The sequence below is a fragment of the Ixodes scapularis genome, unplaced genomic scaffold (genome assembly GCF_016920785.2).
Source record: "Ixodes scapularis isolate PalLabHiFi unplaced genomic scaffold, ASM1692078v2 PGA_scaffold13__105_contigs__length_92229423, whole genome shotgun sequence".
Taxonomy (NCBI): domain Eukaryota; kingdom Metazoa; phylum Arthropoda; class Arachnida; order Ixodida; family Ixodidae; genus Ixodes; species Ixodes scapularis.
Genome location: NW_024609839.1, coordinates 77,255,288 through 77,275,916, shown reverse-complemented (window position 1 = coordinate 77,275,916; position 20,629 = coordinate 77,255,288). Strand labels below are relative to the sequence as shown.

Below are 20,629 nucleotides of genomic sequence, written 5' to 3'. Positions count from 1 at the left end.
GTGCGACCACTGATCTGCGTGTGTGCGCGCGACCGCAGAGTGTAGAATAATGCACTATGAAGCACATCCCTGAATATTTTGCGGAAGCAAATTACTGTCAGAGAAAAGGTGCCAATCTGGAAGAAAATTTTTCTTAACACCAAGGCCCAATTCTCGTTTAAGATCACTAGTCGGTGACAGGTCAAGAATAAAGTGGAAGCTCCGCCCACCTCTTTCCAATTTAGTAGAGAAAACACTGTAGAGGAGGCGACCTCCTCTCCACAGTTCACTCCGCTGAAGTGAAAATGGGTGGGAGGAGCTTCCACTAGGCTCTTGACCTAGCTCTTGAGCAAATAAAGATGATTATTATGATTATCAGACCTGTCACCGACTATGGACTTGAAGCATCTTTTATCTCGCGAAAATACCAGGAGTCTGCGAGAAATCCGAACCCCATTTTTCGCACCGCAAAAATAAACTACTTCGCGGAGAGCTCAAACTCCGTCAGAATGTAGCCCCAGCCGTTCGAGCAAGATTCCAAAGTTTCACCACCAACCGTTATTTTATTCAAAAGTTGTAAGCGGTTTTCTGAAAAATTAAAAAAAAAAAAAATGGCGGCCGACGGAACTTTGGGATATATGGCGCCAGAAACCGAAAACGGGCGAAAACGGGCCAAAAATGGGCCCCATTTTTCCATAGAAAATTTAAAAAAATCGCTTATAACTTTTGAATAAGGTAACGGTTGGGGCTGGAACTTTGGCATTTTGCTCGAACAGCTGGGGCTACGTTTCTGACGCAGTTTGAGCTTTCCGCAAAGCCTACTTACTTTTGCAGTGCGAAAAACAAGGTTCGGATTTCTCGCAGACACCCGATACTGTCCCTAATAAAAATAAAAAAATGCATGGGCGTCGATCGTCCTGGACAAGCGCATTCTTCCTTGGCAGGGAAAAAGCGGAAAATATTCTTTGACAATGAAGCCCCAAAACGTACAAGCCACCAGAAAGCAGAAGCCTCCTCGACGGGCGAAACATAGTGTGCATTCTTCTTCTTGGCAGTTGGCTAGTTGTTGAAATGTGGTTCAAAGCACGCAGTTGGGAGTAGTGTTTAAAACTGAAACAGATAGGTTTTGCCATTATTGAATACTGCAATATTTTCCCAATGATGGATTCGCATCTTGCCACTACTTCGCTGCAGTGAGGAACCACCTTTCCTCTTCACTTTTTTTACTGTTCGACCTAAATAACATGACAATGTTATTAGTTTGTCTGTTATTAATTTGCATGTTTAGAAAATATGTCTGCTTGAAATGAGTGTTACGAAACAAATATTAAAAGAAAATGAACGTAAATGTTCTTTCATTTGAGTGCATCTTATAAGCACAATGTCGCAGACTCCTAGGATGATCGCATAACTGCAATAATTATTGCAGCGAAACAAAGTGTCTTGGATGGTTGATCGCTTATAATACAGACACAATAAGATAAAATATAATAAAAATGACTCTCACCATATTCTGACACAGTTTTTTTGTACGAAGAAAAAAAAACAGCGCATAAGGTAGCATTCACTTTTTCTAATATTCCCGCTTGAATTCATGATGTAACATCAGTGCACAGATTGCGGGTCGGATACGGTTCCGAATTTTGCAGATTTGGTTTGTATCTGGATACAAAGACTGCGGGCGCGGATACAATAATTTAAGAACATTGCGGATGTGGTTCGTGTGCGGATCGGATGCGAATGATCAAACTGTTATCTGCGCAAGACTCTAGGAATCAGGTACCACACTAAATCTCTCAACTTTTACTTTTTTTTTACTTGTAAAAGGTTTTTGAGAGGTTAGTGAGGCGAACAAATCTGTGCCAATAGGGCAACACCCCAAACCGGGAATTAAAGAAAGTCAACAACCCTCTCATTTCTGCTTTCCTCCCATTCCATCCCTCCCCCATCCTGCAAAGACGGCGATGGTAAAGTACTCAATCAGCAGATACAGCCTATACAGCCCAGAAATACATCGTTTCGACATACAAGTACTACAACGCTCGCACACGACTGATCCATTGCATGCACAAATAACACCCCCGACAATGTCAATTGCACTCGTGTTTTCTTTGTTTTGTTCAAAAGCACATCTTTAATGATCAGTCACAACAACATAGGAAACCAGGCAAAGAAAGGCATCTCCAAAGTGTGTCGATAGAAAAATAGAACCTCTGAAAACTCTCAGGCAAACGCACAGCTTCAAAAAGAAGGGGGCCGGCCGATTTCTCGAGGTCCAATCACAAGCTCTGTATACCGACGCTCTCGGGCCGAATGCGGAGGAGGCTCGGGGCACGTACGCGTCGCCCGCTAAACCCAACTCGCAACAACGCTTACGGCTACAGCTCGGACACAATCATATATAACGTACCGTGAAAACCCGTCGGCCCGCCTGTAACCTAAGATGGCGAGTGCTTTGAGCCGATCGAAACCGGAAGAAGGTTGACGACGATCGAAAGGGTCATTAAAAACGACCAAGACGTTGTTTCCCACGTCAACGAATGGTTTCGGCCCGGCGAACCGGAACGGGAGGAACTTTCCTTCGTGGCAAAGTGATTTGAAATGAGGGTTGAAAAAGGGTCCCAGACGGTTGCATCAAATTAAAAAGGAGAGAAAGGCGTAGGAGACAATCCAAGTAGGTCTCTTTTCTTCTTTTCTTTCTTTCATCTAGTCCTAGCTGAAGATGGCTTCTGTAGCCTTCTCTAGGTCCCATGAGTACGAAGACAGGGCAACCCGTGCACGGTGCTGCAACGGAAGTAGCAGACGCAAGTGGTTACACCCTTTTGTAAATGGCTGACAATAACAGAACCAGCACACGCGAGAAAAACCCCCCGAGCCCCAACGCAGAGTTGGGCTTCAAGACATCAGTCAATGGCCTATCGTTTGCTAACGTGCCGTGTTATTGCTTCTGCCTCATTGAAATCACTTTTCAAGGAAAGTGTGTGACCTCCAGCCAACCACAAATGATCTCAGGGCATAAACTGACTGAAATAAGCCCCGTTTTTACCGGTTAAAAAGAAAAAAAGAAAAAAAGAAAAGGAAAAGAACAGAATAAATTTGACCTTAGTGCAGCACAATGCTTTCAGGCAGCAACTCTGCTGGCTCCGCTGGTTCAATCATTGGTTCAATCGAACGATTGCTTTAATTAATAAAACAAATTTGGCTTATGTTATTTGATCAGCTATAACTGAGTACACTCAGACGCCATCAAACACAATACTATGAATTCGCATGAGCCATGACAAATGTTCAACTTGACCGAATTTCTTGCAAATGCTCACCTCTTCAACTCCCATGTCAAGGAGCCTCTTGATCTTTGCATCAAACTCTGGAAAGTGCTTTGGACCTGAAGGGAGATAGAATTGCCAGGCAAGGTCAGTTCTCAAATGCCACATTATTCTCTGTTGAAGGCTAGGAAGAGCAGGACAAGTACAGTCACTGGAAGGTTAGGTCAAGGGTGGTAGCAAGTATCAGCTTTTCGTAGCAGGTCTGGAAGCAGTAAAGATGTCCCTTTGGAGCAGCTTTGGAGCAGTAAAAGTTCCGCTTTGGAGCAGCTTAGGAGCCACAAAGGTCGTTTTGTAACAGTATAAGTAAATCCTGTTGCTGGTCACCCAGGTCAAACCCGGGGCTATAAGTGCAGAGTTTTTTTTTTTTTTAAATACATAATTATTGCAACAATAAAGCGTCTTCATGAGATGTTTCAGAACCATTTCTAACATGCCCTTTCTTAAATATAATCCAGCCCATAGCATAAAAAGTAAACAGTGTCATTGCAATTTATCTTCCGAATTAAAAACAGTGCGAAAAGACAAGGACTAGACGAAGAAGTAACATGAACACAGCGCTGTTTTTAATTCCGAAGTATGTACCAACTCGGCCAAGCCTCAACTTTAGCAATTTATCTAAATGGCGGCTAATGAGAATTGCTCTGGTGGCGGTTTGGCTCCGGTTCCTTTTATGGATTTCCCATAGAAGGCATGGTCAACTAATGAAGCACAACTTAAGCCTCATGAAAACAAAACATTGCACCTATTTAGCAACCCAAATCACAAGACCCATAAGTTGAAAACAAAACCATTTCAAGATGCAATAGTATGGTATGAAATAAAGCCCAATAGTTACTGACTAGTTTTCACAATTAGAAAATTGTGAAATTTTTGCCTTGCATGTCATTTACAAGAAAGATTACAGGTGAGGCAACTAATTATTGCTTTCATTGTTTATGATAAAAATGAGGAGCACGGAAGCAGTCTCAGCAAGACCAAACACCCAAAACACGCAAAAAAAAATATTGTACCAAACGTTTGTTTAATTTTGTAAGGTAGTTATTGTTTTCCTGAGTGATTAAATGATAGGTGAATGCATGCCAGCCTACTTTTAGGTATGTTTATATACCGTAAAGTCCCGAAAGAATGCCCACCCAAAATGAAGAGATAAATGGTGAAAAATAGGGGCATATAAATATAGGACAATATCAGTTCCAGTTTCATGTATGTAGTGGCACCCCATGATCAGTTTTTTACAAAAATTCATCCTCAAACATGGCTTATATTTTTTATATATTTATATTTTAGCAGCTGCAGGATGTTCCTGCAGTCCAGATTTGGCAGCTGTGGGATATATAAACAATATAAGTCATGTTTGAGGATGAATTTTATAAAAAGATTGGTGATCAAGGGGTTCCACTACAAACTAAATAAAACAGGAATTGACACCACGGCTTGCAGACACGGTGAATTCGCGTTCCACAATGCACTAAGTACATGGGAATTCACTAAGAACTCCCGTTACAGGTACGGCCGCAGAAAGCGGACGCAGCACATTTGCACCTCACAGTGCGATATACGCCCGACAAACCACAAAATGCTACCAACTCGGGTTTCACGGAAACCAATATCGTGTGCGCAGATCACGGACAAAAGCGTGGGAACCCGCTACAAACTCGCATGTCGTGGGAACAGATATCGCAGATTGCAGACGCAGCAGATTCAATTTTCACGGTGTGATAAACACGAGAAACCACCACAAACTCGCATATCACAAAAAATGAAAATTGTGCTCACAAAGAAAAAAAGAAAAAAAAAAAAGCGGGAATGTGTTACAAATTTGCATGTTACGGGAACGGATACCACAGATTGCGAACACTGCACATTTAAATGTCACGGTGTCATAAGCACAAGAGAACCCTGTACCAAACACGTACCAATAGCGCAGATCGCACAGTCCCGTTGAACATCACGTGATCAACATTTGGCGAGAATCGGGGGGGGGGAATGTTTTGCAATTGGTATTTTATAAATATTCAGCCCGAAAAACGGGATGGGCAACCTCTCGAGGGTGGGCATTCATACGAGACTTTACGGTATACGCAATTTTATGTGTGCAGTATTCGTAATACGCATGGCCATATTCAGCGCCACACTGCCAAAAAATAAAATAAAGGACAAACTGATGCCTCAGTACTTCTGACAAAGCCACCTATGCATGTCCCATTTTCGGAAATCAGACACCTACACGCCGCTATTGGCTGATCTGTGACACTGACAACACAAAGGAACGCGCCCAAACAAGTGCTTTGAAGGCGCTGGTACAGAGAACATAAATAAACAGACAACTTTTATTGCGTGTTGCTCATTTGCGTCCAAATACGATATATATCTGACGAACAATAAAAGCATTTACTTTTCCTCGCGTTCGAAACAGACTTCAACAACCAACTCGCGCGGTTCTCGCTCGTGCCGCTGGCGCTTGACGGCTCATCAATCTGAGACCATGAAACGAAATGAAACACTGTGTCTATTTACCCTATCACGAATAAATCATGGTCATTTTCTTTAGATGGAAATAGTCACTTGGCACCTGTCTTTATCAAGCGAGAATCACCTGCTTTGACACTGACACAACCATATTGGTATGGTGGCTTCATGACATTGGTTCAGAATTATCTAAACGAAAACAACACGGTAAAACAATGTGGCCAGTACTTGTACTTTGCGATTACAAGTACATACTTTGAAAAGTACTTGTAATTGCAACTATGAGGGTCACTTACTGAGTACGGGGTGGCCAAACGTAAATGATCCCTTTGGGACAGTGGCGCTCCTGGACCATTAAACCCTGTACCAAACTTTGGTCAAAATTTTGTGACCAGTTGCGCATTGAAATACTCTGGTTTTAGCTAGATTACCCATAAATGGCGGAGCCAGGGTATCACCTTCCATTTCCTTGCAATGCCAACTTCTCATTGGCAGAGAAGGATCACACGCGCCAAATTTGATTTTCGTGCTTGCAGGGAAGCCGCCTCGCAGAGTGCCGGATTTGTGGCAGTACGTACGTTTCACTTTGCACTCGTGAAATGTAGATCTGGCACAGAAGTACGATGAGCAGGAAGTTTCTTGAGCATACAGACATTGTGCGTGCCACTTAGATACGTGCAATTGCAATATTTTTACAATGCAAGCGCAGTTTCATGGCGGCTGTGAGCAAGCAGACGACGCGGCAGCTGCGACGATCAAGACCGCACACGTACGCTTCCAAAGGACTCGGGAGGTACGCGTATGGTACATCCGTGGCAAATCGCTGCCTTGCGTCGTTGCGTTTCCTGCAGAAGCGAAGTTCGCTTCCCGCAATACTTGGCGTCAAAAATTTAAGGCCATTGCAATACTCTGCTCCGCAAGTGAAGCACGTAGGGTTACTCTAGTCTTAGCTAGATTCAAACGAGACAAGGGCCTACAAGGCTTATGTATACAAGTGATGAGACGGAACGAGCCCCACCTCCGGCGTAGACCTGTGCCCAGTGTTGAGCGGTGAGCTTGAACATCTCTGGGTTCTCCTTGAACTGCCGGGCCACGACCGCGTCCTGGGGATCGTCTGGTTCAGCTGCCGCCAGCAGCGCTTGCAAGGACAGCAGCACCGTGCGCAGCGTCATGGCCGCCGCCCTGCGCGCACATGCCCCGCGTCGCCCGACGTTAGGAGGGACCGTGCAACGATTTCAGTCTTTCCAGTGAATGCCGCTTAGAGTTAACTCTCGAGATTCGTTGGTACATACTCCGTTCTTTTCAATCTTCTTTAACCAACACGAAACATGCATTCTAAACATACACTCTTCCGACAGAACTCCTCATGCGACCACCGATTTTCTCCGCTTCCCACAACTCCGCGAGAGTTCTTTTGCCCTCTGCCATGTCCGCAAGCCGCCACTAGGGGCGACCTTGCCGGGTCAGCCCCGTTTTTCGTATCGTAACCCAAAAAAACGCACATTAGTCTTTCTCTCCACGCATTGGCAGTCGCAAAAAAAATTTAGAAAGGAACGGGCAGAGTTTGCCCCCTCAACTCGCGGCCAAAACAAGCGGCCGTACACCATCATATGCCACCAATGTTCATTGTAGCCCCGCGACGAGGTTTATAAGGAACAGGGCTCGTGCTAAGCTCCAGACATTGTTAGGGTTGGGCTGTTCCTGTTGCCGCAGCGATTCGACACTGGCCACTACTAGAGTGCTTGTCGAGGCATTGATAGTCACGAGCCCGAGCCGAGTGTTCACGCAGTGCTCGTGTCCAATCCAAAAGCTGCATTTAAATATCATCATCGTGGGTAAATCCCCGCAAGCCTCCCAACAATGCGATCTCTGTTACTAAGTTGTGCGAAAAAGAGCGATGAAAACGGTTTGCCTTTTTGTCCTCGGAATTACACCCCAACAAAAAAGTGTCTGGTCAGTGGCATAGTGCGCATATATACTTGGACCGCGGTAAGCCCCAGTAAGCTCGTGTAAAGTGAAAACTGTTTCAACCCAATATCGGTGCACGACCCACCTAAAGGGACCAAGTTTTCACTTTTATGTCACCGCCGTCATCTTCACAGCGCTCAGCTCCGACGGGAAGAAGGCCAGCTGCCTCACTCTCTACCCTCCAATCACAGCGAGCAAAGCTGTTATCTGGTCCTCGCACAGAAGGAGCGGCAGCGTCGGGGTCGGGCGTTCGGACGCCAACCGCCTGTACTGTCTGCTAGTCCTAGAAACGGCTGTCTTACTTTTTTTTTTTGGCTTTAGACAATCCACCGGTTCTTTAGTAACTAGGACTTAGCCTTTGAGAAAAAAGGCAGGAAGTACCTCAAAGGGTGCACTGTTTTCCTCGACCTCAACTGTTTTCCTTGACGAGGTGATAACGGCAAGAAAGAATTTCAGCTGTCCCACCTCGCCGCGGCGTCTCCCAAGCGTTGAGCGTGCACGCGCCGTCAGAACGCCGAGAAAAACAACAAGAGCACGCGGGGCGCGGGGCATTTAAAAAAGACACCCTGCCATTCTCATTCTGCCAGGAACCAAAGTGGTGTTGGCCAACTTCAGCAACCTTTCCTTGCGGCTTTTCGCTCGGCTTTTCGATCGGTTCATGTTGAGCCGAATCCAAACCGGAGGAGGAGGTACGACGCCACTCACCACTGGTCCTTCAGGATGTCGAGGCAGATTGCTCCCGTCACCGAACTGATGTTGGGGTGCCATATCTTCGTGATGAAGCGCACCTGCGTTCGTTCCGCGAAGGAAACAACGACATAAGAACCTCCGAAGCGGACGCTCGGGCTTAGAGCGACGTGCAACGAAGGTCGCCCACCTTGGGCGGGTTGAAAGGGTACGTCTCCGGAACGTGGATCTCGAGCACAAAGGTTCCGCCTTCGTAAGGCGTGTCCGGAGGGCCCGCAATCTCTCCCCGCAGCTCCGTGTAGTTGTCATTGACCAGCTCGACCTTGATGGCACACTTGGCAACCTTGGAGGAGGCAGTGAAGTAGATGCAACAAACAGGAGCTTAGAGAACTGGTGATCATTATTTAGGGAAAAATAAACAAAATAGAATGTGTCCCTCCCTCCCTCCAGAAAAAATATGCAGTGTTTTTTTTTTTTCTGTTTTAATTGCAAAAATAAGGTACTTATCACCAAATGCTCATTCTCCCCCCAAGTGGTAGTGCTGGAGGTCTGCATCAGATGCCACACTTTCATAAATGACCGTTATTTTATTCAGAAGTTAAAACCGATTTTCTGAAAAATTTCAAACTTTCAATGAGACAATGGGGCCTGTTTTTGATAGCTTGTGCCATTTAACCCCCTGGCTTTTGTGGGCATTGTCGGCCATCACTTTCTCGCTACAAATTTTTGAAAATCACTTTTAGCTTTTGAATAAAATAATGGTTTGATCTGAAACTTTGGTATCTGGTTCGGACCACTACATGTGGGTACATATGGGTGCAGAATGAGCGTTTGGCAATGCATGGATTCTTTTTGCGGTGAAAAAAGCACCATAAATATTCTGGGAGGTCATCCTGCCCTGTCCCCTGCCCTGCCTGCCTGCCCCCCCCCCCCCCCCTCCTCCTTCTCCTCTATCTCCCCCTTTCCTTCCCTCTCCCCCCCCCCCCCCCCCCCCCCCCCCTTGCATGGCCCAATGTTGGCTGAACGCTGACAAGATTTCACCAGAAGAAAAAAATTAGCAACTCCCCAACTGGGGGGAGGAAGCAAGGTGTGTGTGTTTCCATATTTTGTTTCTTCCCCAGTTTTCACCCCCACAGTTTAGTGATAGTTACAGAAATGCAGAGGGGAAGGAAATAGACCTAGAAAACACTAGGAGCAGAATTGTTTTTATAAATTTTAGGCAAGGTGGTGCAAGCTACTGCCCGTTATAGAGGGTTCAGCCGTTAAGATTAATTCATTGTACGCTTTGCGGGTGTCTGTGCACTTTACAGTTTTAGATGGGGAGGCACCCCCCGTACACCATACACAGTTTTAGAGAACAACTTTTCCTAGACCTCAGTTCATTGAGCCACCGTTTGTAGAACATGTTTAGAGAAAATGTTTTCTGCTTTCCTTCTCTTAACCATATTTGGTGGTGCAGGCTTCGAGGGGTGTGTTATCTACGAGTTAAGCGAGCCTCCCCATCGTCTGCTGATATCAGCTGTAGTAGTTTTGATTCCAAGATGCAAACCAACAACGACACGTCTGCTGAAACGCTTTCTAAACCAAGGCTTTTCGTTCACTAAACCGTGGTTCAATAAAATGGTGTAGGTATCTAATGTCCAGAACATGGAGTTTGAATCATTAAACCTGAGGAACCTGCGACTTTTTTTTTTTTTTTTTTTAAATACCTGCTATCATTCCATGTATGTATACCACAAACAAATAAAAAAAAATAATAACAAGGAAGAGAGTGTAACGTACCAGACGATGTAATCTCGCGATATAACTTCTCTGCGAGATTACAATCACGAGACCAAGGTCAGTAATCAACGCGACACAATGTACGACCTCAAATGGAGCAACTTTAGCGTTGATCAATGATGCTGCAATTTTGTCCGCATCAATCCGGCATCGACGTTTTCGCCGACCTCGCTTCCAGCCCAACATAAAACACTTCCTAGCTTGCACAAGTGCGGAACAAAAAAAAAAAAAAAAAAAAAGAAAAAGCAAAAACCCCGGTTAGCATTGCGCACAATACACGTGCACTTGTGCCGCATTGGCAAAACCCAACATTAAAAAACAATAAAACACGCGGTTGACCGTGCACTAACATTTCTCGCTCTTTTTCCTTGCCAAAGCCGTTGCCAGCCGCCGTTCAGTTTGGTGACTAATTACAAGACCAGTCGACCCCGAACCGATAAAAAAAACAACAAAATTCTACCTACCCTGAAACAAGAGCGAAAACAAATAAACAAAAAAGAAAATCGGCCGAACTTGAACACTCAACAACTCGTACTGTTACGAAAGAGATCCGTTATGGAGGCACCTGAAAATCCGCACTCAGGAAGCCAGGCAATCATTTTTTCGTGTTTAAAAATGAGGTTCCTCGACCATTAAATCGCGCAGATTCTGACATTGGGATCGCAGCCAAGAGACAGGAACGAGCATGTAACCAAGACAGGTAACAGAGCGGCACAGACTTCTCCATTTTCCTTGTCGCGTTTCGACCCAGTGTCGGAGCCGTTACGGTTGGTGGAAACTAGGTTGTATTAATAAAGTGGAAGACAGCAATGACTGTATTCAAACTCCCAACCGACAAAACAATGGGCTATATGGGACTGATAAAAATACGTGCTGCGGCCGACCGAACAGTGGTCTCGGTGGACGGGCGATCCGAGCTCACCTCTTCGCTCTTGACAACCTCCTTGAATTCGCGCTTTATTCTTTGTACGGCGATGTTTGCCATCGTATCGTCGAATCCATATATGAGTTGTGTAAAATAGTTGGCGAAATTTAAAGGTATCAAGGCGACTCAGCTGGGTCGGCCGACGGGATGATGGTGGCCTTCGGAGACGTCCATTAAAACAAAAAGACAAAACCCGGACAAAACGGAACGGTCGTTGAACGGGTGGCACAAAACGAAACGTACGAAATTTCGTAGCTTTACCTTATTAATTGTCATAATATTGAAAGGCAATAAATACTAATTGAAGTATTCTGTTTTTCTATTGAAATCGGCATTTAAAGCACAAAGTGTTCCGTTTCGCATTATCGCACGATCAACCAAGCCGCAACAAAACCAAATACGCCAGTTTAGTTTCGGTTTTAACTACTCATTTCGGTTTTGCATTCGCTAGAATGGTTAAAATTGTCCTGGTGTTGTTTTATCGTCATAACATTTATTTGCAAATAAATTCACTCCTTATAGACGTTACGTACTTCATATCAAAGGCTGTAGACTTTTTAGCGCAAAGGAGAAATGCGGCTGACACATCGCACATAAAACTTTAATTATCAAACGGTTTTATTAGAAATCCGCTACGTTCGATAGACAAGTGGAGTGAGTCACGGCGAGCTCGCGCAAAAAACGAAAAAAGAAGAAAGATTTGACGGACGGCAAAGACAGAAATAGCATGTCAAGCCCTGTGAGTATATCTTCAATAATTCTAAGGCTTCCAATATCAGGACCACGTGTGCTTGCTCCATCGCAAGTAAATAGGGCACTATTTCAATTCAAAATCGGTCACCTATTTATTGTTCCGACATAGCTTACGCAGGAGGCACTGGAGCCACAAGAAACCGAGCGCCACGGCCAACCAGCTCAAACGGGCTCCTTGCCTCAGCGCGCCAATGAGTATGTGGAAGATCTTCACCAGGTTTAGTTTTTCACAGACACTTGCACAGATATGTTTGAAAGATTGTGGTTATAACCTCGAAACCATCTCAACTCCTACTTTTAAAATTCCGAAGTTGCAGAGGGAATACTGCCGCGGGCACCGATGAGGCCTTTCGGTACTATATGAAATAATTGTGACGCAAAGCTGCCGACACAGTATACGGGTATCCTTTTTATCGATCACTTTCAGCCCTTTATGTTTGAAAAGACTTCGAATTCTGCGACCCCAGTTGCTGACAGGAAATGCGTATATACTCGTGTATAAGCCGCCCGCACTTCCCACTTTGGGATGCAAAAATTCGAAGCACCCGAGCGGAATTTAAAAAGGAAAGTGCGGCTTATACACGAGTATATACAGTACAGGTCGTGCTTGCTTCTCTCGCTTCTTGATTTCTTCTTCGGTGGTCTTGTCGTCTCATGGAGCGAGCTCATTGACTGCAGAGCAGTAGTAAGGTGAGAGACTCGCCAAGCCGTTGATCGAAATTAGTGACCATTTGCGACACATTTGCCAGAGCAGAGTGGTCCTGGAGAAGCTTCCTGTGCGCAGTCATCGCCTTCCTGGCCTTCGCCGTCACCACCGGCGTCATACTTTCCTACTTCAGAAAATCACCACGTAAGCATAAATATCACTCTAATAGTCCGAAATAATAATTAAAAAATGCACACATTTGAATAGACAACTATAAGTTTTGAAGGAGTGGAAGGCTTAGGAAATTCATTCAACAAAGTATTTCACACGTTGACGTAAGCTAACTCGTCGACTGCACCCCGCTCGAGGCAAGCTTCACTGCTTTGCGCCGGAGCGCGCGTCAAGCTTTCCCGCTTTGCACCGGCGTGTTTGGAGAAGCGACAGACGCGGTGGAGCTAACGTGGCATACCTAGAGTAACTGCATATGCTCCACTTAAATTTCTTACTGCCACCTTCCGAGATGTTGACACATATATATATATTCTTTTCTTTCAGCCCCACGCAGTGCCTTAAAGTTTGAAGGAGGCAAGTCTTCACAGTCTGAATTTATCACTTAAAAATGTCACCGGCCATAAATAAAGGGTTTTGGGATTTCCGTTAAATACCTTGACAACAAATTTTACGAGTTTGGATTCACCAAAAATATTCACATCAATTAACACTGTACTCACACTTAAGATGTGTATTTTCTCTCACCTAAAACCTCATTGCCTAAAAAGAGAGAGAGAGAAAAAAAAAACATTGGCTGTAGGGTGTTTTCACGATTTCAATTTGCCAGTATGTTGTTAGATTAAACTAACAATTAAACTTACAATAATCGTAACGAGTGTGTTGGTTTAAGTAGATGTCTAGCAGAATGTGCCCTTTTGTGTCTCGTCCTCTTCCATTCTTTCTGCTATATGTAAACTTATAAGCTTCTGTGCACTACATATTTGGCAGTGTCAATTAAATCCTTACAATACCTGCTTTTGGCACCTGCTAGACAGCTCGTAACGAAATGGCAGACGAAACTATGTCAATTAAAACACTCTTTTGTCAAGGTATATTAGTGTCAAAGACAACTGACTGTGAACACCTTTTCAGAGGGTACGGAGCCTGGTTACGAAGGTAGGTTTGTTCGGTTTAGTTCTGCACTAATAAATGTGCAGAAACTACAACAGCCCCCTTGATCTTTCAGTAAACCCGATATCTATGCCCTTCGAGAAGAAACGTAAGCTTCAAGTTGTATCTTCACCCTCCATCGTTATAGACGCCCTGTGCACGAAAAAGTCTAGCAAGACACCTGCAGTTTGAGTGGAATTAGAACTAGATAGTTTAATTGGGAACTGTTTGTCGTGTCATGATCGGGCTAGACAGTGCAGCGCCATACCTTACGGCCTTTGCTCTCGCTTGTTTCTAAACCCCCCCCCCCCCTTCCCGCCCCCTCATATTGCCTGAACCACCCTGAACTTTTGTGACCACCGTGATTGGAACAGTGTGCCAATGTACAAAAAATAAGTGCAGTGCAATCATTGATATACTTCTGGCTTACAATAAATGCTTGCTTGCTTATATAAAATTGTTTGAGAAGAGGTGTTGTGCTTAAGTCCCTGAAGGTAGGTGGCCTGTATATCCAACTAAGGCTGTCTGGAAATTCCTCCAGTTCGACCCTGGAGCGAAGAAGCCGACGTGGCGAGATTGGGGTGCCTCCTTACGAGTTAAAACGCTGAGGGAAGGGTGCAGTCGCAGATACCCCACAGAGCTGCCCCACAGAGGGAGAAACTACCCCCCATGTGAAGGCCTATTACTTTAGCTCGGTCGTGGTCACGCGCATATCCCAAACTCATTGGATATCTTCACCTTTAAGGAATAAAGGGTCACTGAAATATATACTTAACTATGTACCATGCTGTACCAAGCAATTTAAAAAAAAGAAGCCTCTTTCTGTAGTACCTTATAAACCTTACGTATGCATGTTGCAGGCCATAACACTTCAGTGATCAGCATGGGTACCACTCAAGTAGTTGTTCCTTCACAGCTTGACCACGATGCAACATAGATAAATGAATATCACAAATCATTTTACAAAGGTGACCCCTGAAGTCCCAAAATACCCAAGTGCCAGCACTCCTGTAAGACTCACCAAGGAAACGCAAAAAGCAAGGAGCAGGCAATAATGAATCACTGCCAGGCCCTGTACACAAGCATACTATGCCAGTGGCTTCATATATCTGTAGTTGTATTCCCAAATAAACCTTGTCCTTACCATCCTTATTCCACGCAGGAAGGAGCCTCAGGATGGCCTGCATCGAAGACGAAGACTGCCAGGAAGAGAACAACCTCGTCTGCGCGGCAGACGAAGGAGTCGACAAGGTCTGCCTTTGCGACAGCGGCTTCATAGAAGACGGCAGCAGGTGCATAGATGGTGAGACGAACGCAGAACATCCGCCATGAGGAGTCAAACGGTGGTTCGAACTACTGTTGAAACCATTGTCAGAAGGGAGGAGTAGGTTCCACACACGGAGCCAGTGAACTTGTGTGTGCACTTGTGCGATGCCCGTTGGTCGTAGCGTCGAGGGAGACGGGAGCATGGCACAGACCTAACTCTGTATGCCACAAAGACGCACAGCATTAAGTGTGTGCTCTTGATAGGTTACGGATGTAATATACCTGGCTTTGAGCGTGCGTTTTTCTCTCGTTAATGCAAACCAACCATGCTGTTCCAAAACACGAATCATGTTTAATGTGCAAACAATTCTGCGATTCAAAGATCAATCTCATATCAAAAAAGTATTCCAGGGATGGAATGCCACCTTTGAGATCACGTTCCAAGAGTATGTGACTGGTCACCTTTCATTTACAGTAAAGTTCCGATAGAATGCCGGTCCCCGAGAGATACCCATCCTGTTTGAGAGAGGACGTTTCCGGCTTGAGCGGCATTGCCGTCGGCGTAATCGCGCGTTACATTATGGGACGTTTCCCATAATGACGTCACGAAAGAGGAGGAAAAGGAGGAGGAAATTTCCCGCTAAATTTAGCAGAAAATTTCCCCACTAAATTTAGCGGGGGATTTTTTTCACTGATTTTAGCTGGAAATGCAGCGAAAATTTCCCGCTAAATGAAAGGGGAGCGGGAGGGGAGGAGGGGCATACCCTTTCCTTTGTGCCCTCCGCCCCTCCTTCTCAAGAGGTGTGCTCTAATTTGGCATTACAGGGAGTTGTTAACGTCTTTCATTTTTTCTGGCTAAATATCTGCAACATAAAAATTCCAAATCATCGCCCACCCCGATTCCCGTCGGACGTCATGCGACGTTCCACGGGAATCGCATCAACTGCGCAATTTGCTGTACTGGCACGTCTGACAAGCAAGTTCATAGCGGGTTCGCGCATTTTGTCCTCAATCCGTGCACGCAATATCGGCTCCCGTAACACGAAAATTGTTTCCGCGTGTATGTTGCACCGTGAAACCCGAATCTGCTGCGTCTGCAATCTGTGGTATCCTTTCCTGCGACACAGGAGCTAGCAGCGAATTCCCGCATGTTTATGGCATCATGAAACACGAATTTCCAGTGTCCGCGACCTGCGGTGTCAGTTCCCGCGTCACATGGTTTGTAGCCGGTGCCAAGGTGTTCATCATTAATTTTTGATAAAGTTTTGCTGTGACACCCCAAAGATAGCCCACCCCATCTTTTTCACCATTTATCTCTGCATTTTAGGTGGGCATTCTTTCGGAACTTTATGGTAGTTTATTGTTAACTCAGTCATCCAATGGGCACGCCATACATTGTGTTCCACATGGGCCAAAAATATATAAACAAGCAAAGTTGCTGAAAGTCGTGCATTTTAAAGCCCCAAACAAAGGTGGAAGACGACAAAGAAAAAAAAGCGCAACACATCTCCAAAACAGAGGGTTTGTACTTGAATGATCCTTTTCGTGGGTCTTCGTTCGAGAAATGGATAGAGAGAAACTTTGCTCCTTCAAGGGGCTTTACGGCCGAGCCTTTCTTTATCGCTAAAGCAATACTGGTCATCCCCTTGCTTCCGACTGGTCTTGATGCAGGCTTCACCCACCCCGGAGACCCCTGCGACGCACGGATGATGAAGTGCGCCAAAAAGACCAACATGATATGCGACGGCGCCACCAAGCCTCCCAGGTGCATGTGCATGCTCGGGATGACCTGGCAAACCAACAGATGCGTGGCGCTCTACGGTGAGACCTCTTGCTGCCGTCAGTCAAACGGGCTTTCTTAAAATTCTCTAAATATGGCCACCTATTATGAGAGACCATACTGCACCATCTGTCGGGTAGCTCTCGAACGCATCTAATCTGTGTCGATTTCCTCATTTTTTAAAAATTCGTTAAGGCTGCTTCCCACAGCCCCGTTTTTCTTACGACGAGATACGGCCATAAGTCACCAGCACGTCTGTGCTTTGTGCGAAGCGTTGGAGGTAGTTAAGGACTAGCTTGGCACGCTGAATACGAAGCACGGAAGCATCAGGGATTTGCGGTCGTGTCTCAACGTAAGCAAATGGTGCCGCGTGAAACGGCTTTATAATCTTTCACTATGTGCCTGAAATACTTTTTGACAATGCCCATACTAAGCGACCATATCTCGTATACATGGCGTGCCCAACAATTCGGATGAAGCCTTTGATGTGACCGTATAAATCGGGGCTCGGTAACGTATTGCGTTACGATTTACCTCAGAAGTGCTTGACGTTAGTGGAAGCGTCGCGTGAATATTTAGAAGAACAAACTTACCCAAGTAAAAAAGTATAACTGATTTTCCTTACCTACGGCACCCGTCTGCAATCTACGCACCCTCCGACTGGCGCAACAACCGACGAAAGCAGACTACATGTCGCCGAAATTACTCGACAAACCGTAGGTTTCATTTGTTTTGTGTCAAGTTAATGCGTTTTATTGGGCGTGTGCCATTTACGATTGAAAAAAAACATTGTCAGCTTTTGGCGCGACAGGGCGGTAAGGCTGTGCCGGGGTTGCTGCTGCCATCTGTCGGTCGTTGTAGCAATCAGAGGGTGCGAGGCTAGCAGACGAATGCTGTAGCTAGAAAAAATCAATTATTTTCTTTTTACTTTTTATGCAGGCAAGTTCATTCTTAGAAAATTTTGTGCGATGCTTCCACCAGCATTGGGCACCTCTGTGGCAAGTCATAGCACGAAATGTTACCAAGTCGATTTATGCAGTCACTTTAAAGGCTTCACCCGGATTTGTGAGCACGCTGTAGTGTGTAGACTTCATCTCGCAAATACCGCATGACCTTCGGTCCAGTCATGTGCAGTTCCAGTGCTACCTGACAAGTGGTGCCAGTGTGCCAGTCTGCTGGCACCATTTGCAAAGCAGGTACATATCCCAGTCCTGAAAAGCTGGGGAATTATTACCAAGAAGCCTGTAATTCAGTCTGCCATTGGAGAATTCCGGTTCGTTTGTCAATTCCAGTTCTGGTGCTGCATCCCACACGCAGCACAAAATGGGTGACCTCCAAGTGCTGTACGCTGTAAAAGCGACATAGTTCGGTCCTAGTGCACAAGGCTGCCATATTGAGGCATGAAAAACGGTGCTATGTGGAGTCTTGCGCAACAGATGTGTTTGCACAGTTCTTTAGAGCGGTACTTCCCTACACAATAAGGATAGCACGAGGTGTATACAGATTGCGGTTGTCGAATCATACTAGTATTTTGATGGATTGGTGGAACAATGTGAAAAGCAAAAATGAGACTGACTGTTCAGTGCTAATTTTAGTTTCATTCCTTCTGTCTCGTGCATAGATGCTACAGTGATGCTGGCTTCGATAATATGCAATCAAACAAGCAACCGAATAAGGAGGGCGCATATGTTACGTTTTAATACTCTCACAGTTTCAGATACTTTCAGTCATTGCTGTTGGCTCTTTTTGGCAATTCTCCTTGTAGCAATTTTATGCACTTTTGTGAGGCCTTGTGGCATTAAATTGCGGCATTAAATTGCATAAAAATACCCCAAACCAGAATTCATAGGCATAGCCTCCTTTATCACTGCCAACTTCCACTCTCCATACAAATTCTCTCCTTTATAAAAAAAAAATGTACTAGGTGAGTCTTTAAATCTTGATGCTATGTTGTGCCCACAGAAATACTACCGAAAGAAAACAGCAAAGGTAAGACGTGGGTCGCCACCGCCCAAATTCGCCTCCGTACAATCGCAATGCATGTATTTCATTTATATTTAGCGCTTGTTCGTGTTCTGAAAATATTCGCTGTAATCGATTATACAAGGGCGCTGGCAACTGAAGCTCTACGTATGTAGGCAAAGACAAAGGAAACCTCGACAGGTCAATGTATTGTGTCACCACTTCCTAAAAAAAAAAATATCAACATGGATTTGGCCTTTTAGTTTGCTTCCTCCCCTCCCTCTTTTAGGAGAGGCCGGCGCCATTCAGTCTTAAAATCAACCATATAAATCTATAAATCCGTCAATATATTAAAGGAGTGCAATACAATTCTTCCAAAGTGCATCTTTAGGTGGTGCACTTATCATATTCACTCTTCGTAAATGTGGGTTCCTGCCCCCCACTTTTTTTCTTCTTAGTCTATGCCAAAAGTGGCCAGATCTCCAGGCTGTTGGTGCCATCTCCCTCCTCCTCCCCCTACCCTATCTTTGGCTAATAAACACCCACACTACTATACTACTAGATACTATAAACGTTTACGGTTTCCTGTTGTTCTTTGTCACGTGGGTTCCGAAAAAAATAAAACATTTCAACCTGCAATATGCGAGAATATATAGGGGAGGCAAAACAATAACGTGCGACAATCACAGACTTTTCGTAGACACCTTTCAGCGGCGTGGAGAGATCATAACAATGTTTTACTGCATACCACAAGAAGTGATTGCATTCAAGATGGCTGCACCCTCGTGGGAAAGGTGTATAAACATTTGCAAGTACGGCCTCTGGGCGCGGCCATCTTGCTACTGGTGTGGGAAGGTCGTCTGATAGTCGAGCATTGCCGAGGTGCACTCACAGCCTCGGCAATGCTTGACAACCAGACGATCTACCCAAGCCAGCAGCAAAATGGCGGCGCCCAGGAGCCATACTTGCAAACGTCTATAGCCGCATACAGAATGAGAACAGCAGGGAGGAGTTTCAGTTGCCCCATATCCAGCATTCGCTCCCCATTTTTGGACAATGCTTTGGCATCTTGGTCTGAAGCGCCGGGAAAACACACCGTTGTTTTCACCTTGTCAGTGAATACTACTATGCATACTGAAAGCAAACATAAACAAACTGCCCGTCATATAAGTCGTTGCGCTTGGTCGATTTAAACAACTGATTTTATGAACGAGTAGCGCTGCAGAATTCCCCGTATGGAAATCTCCCAAGAAGGGGGGAACAGACACGAACACGAAGTTCCAATTTCGGAGCTTTGTGGTCGTGTTCCAGAGTTGCTCCAGAATAGGACGCCTATAGCAAATGATCTTGCCTACATCCCGGCTCTAACAGATCTTCAGCCTTGCAGAAATTTAGAACTAGTATTTAGAACTAAATTCATAAAGAACGCAACCAAAGACTCAAAGTCTGACTATATATCAAACTTGGCCGTAGCATGTAATGAGGCGTGACCAGCACAAACGCTAACGCAGGCCTTGCGCACGCAAAATTTCAGATGGAATGGCTTCCACCACAATCACGCGTAAGTTACACCCTGCAATGCGGGAGCAAGTTGACTACAAAAACTCAAAAGTTGTTTCTTATCGACACATCCATGCCGCCCTCTTTCTTTTTTTTGCAGAGAATGCGAAAAGGAACTTTACCGAGGGGGCAAACTCTACTATCTAAGAAAAACTGCCGACGATAATTCAGAATTGTATACAACAATTGCACCAAATATTAGTTTAGAAGCATCACACTTGCCTTCATGAAGGAACCTACAACTCTAAAGCTGTTTGTTCACACTGACGGCCTTTGATAAGTATGGTAACCTCTGTGAAACAAATCATGGTGCCTTAAAATATTTGATATCATATTCAGCTTGACTTTCACATCTCGTTAGGTTA

The 20,629-nt window shown here is 45.0% G+C and overlaps 2 protein-coding genes across 2 annotated transcripts; one reads left to right on the top strand and one right to left on the bottom strand.

The window, feature by feature from the left end:
• Positions 1 to 2,093: 2,093 nt before the first annotated feature.
• On the bottom strand, positions 2,094 to 11,327 carry LOC8053426 (ubiquitin-conjugating enzyme E2-22 kDa). Its single transcript, XM_029984324.3, has 6 exons — positions 11,134 to 11,327; positions 8,620 to 8,772; positions 8,448 to 8,530; positions 6,793 to 6,956; positions 3,300 to 3,364; positions 2,094 to 2,763 (listed from the first exon to the last, which is right to left on the bottom strand). The coding sequence occupies exons 1-6, from the start codon at positions 11,194 to 11,196 to the stop codon at positions 2,692 to 2,694; spliced, it is 600 nt and encodes a 199-aa protein (XP_029840184.1). The 5' UTR covers positions 11,197 to 11,327; the 3' UTR covers positions 2,094 to 2,691.
• Positions 11,328 to 13,682: 2,355 nt separating this feature from the next.
• On the top strand, positions 13,683 to 20,411 carry LOC8053427. The gene is made up of 7 exons (XM_029984320.2): positions 13,683 to 13,702; positions 13,773 to 13,805; positions 14,859 to 14,999; positions 16,634 to 16,783; positions 18,705 to 18,731; positions 20,239 to 20,265; positions 20,365 to 20,411. The coding sequence occupies exons 2-7, from the start codon at positions 13,787 to 13,789 to the stop codon at positions 20,409 to 20,411; spliced, it is 411 nt and encodes a 136-aa protein (XP_029840180.2). The 5' UTR covers positions 13,683 to 13,702; positions 13,773 to 13,786.
• Positions 20,412 to 20,629: the final 218 nt, after the last annotated feature.

What these genes read in the sequence shown, in the direction of transcription:
- LOC8053426 (XM_029984324.3), bottom strand. Translation starts at nt 11,196, where the DNA reads ATGGCAAACATCGCCGTACAAAGAATAAAGCGCGAATTCAAGGAGGTT. An exon ending in AGGTTGTCAAGAGCGAAGAG is followed by an intron (nt 8,773 to 11,133) that starts GTGAGCTCGGAT and finishes GCCTCCTCCAAG; the next exon opens with GTTGCCAAGTGTGCCATCAA. An exon ending in GGCACAGGTCTACGCCGGAG is followed by an intron (nt 3,365 to 6,792) that starts GTGGGGCTCGTT and finishes ATCTCCCTTCAG; the next exon opens with GTCCAAAGCACTTTCCAGAG.
- LOC8053427 (XM_029984320.2), top strand. An exon ending in CGGCAGCAGGTGCATAGATG is followed by an intron (nt 15,000 to 16,633) that starts GTGAGACGAACG and finishes GTCTTGATGCAG; the next exon opens with GCTTCACCCACCCCGGAGAC. An exon ending in GGCTTCCACCACAATCACGC is followed by an intron (nt 20,266 to 20,364) that starts GTAAGTTACACC and finishes TTTTTTTTGCAG; the next exon opens with AGAATGCGAAAAGGAACTTT.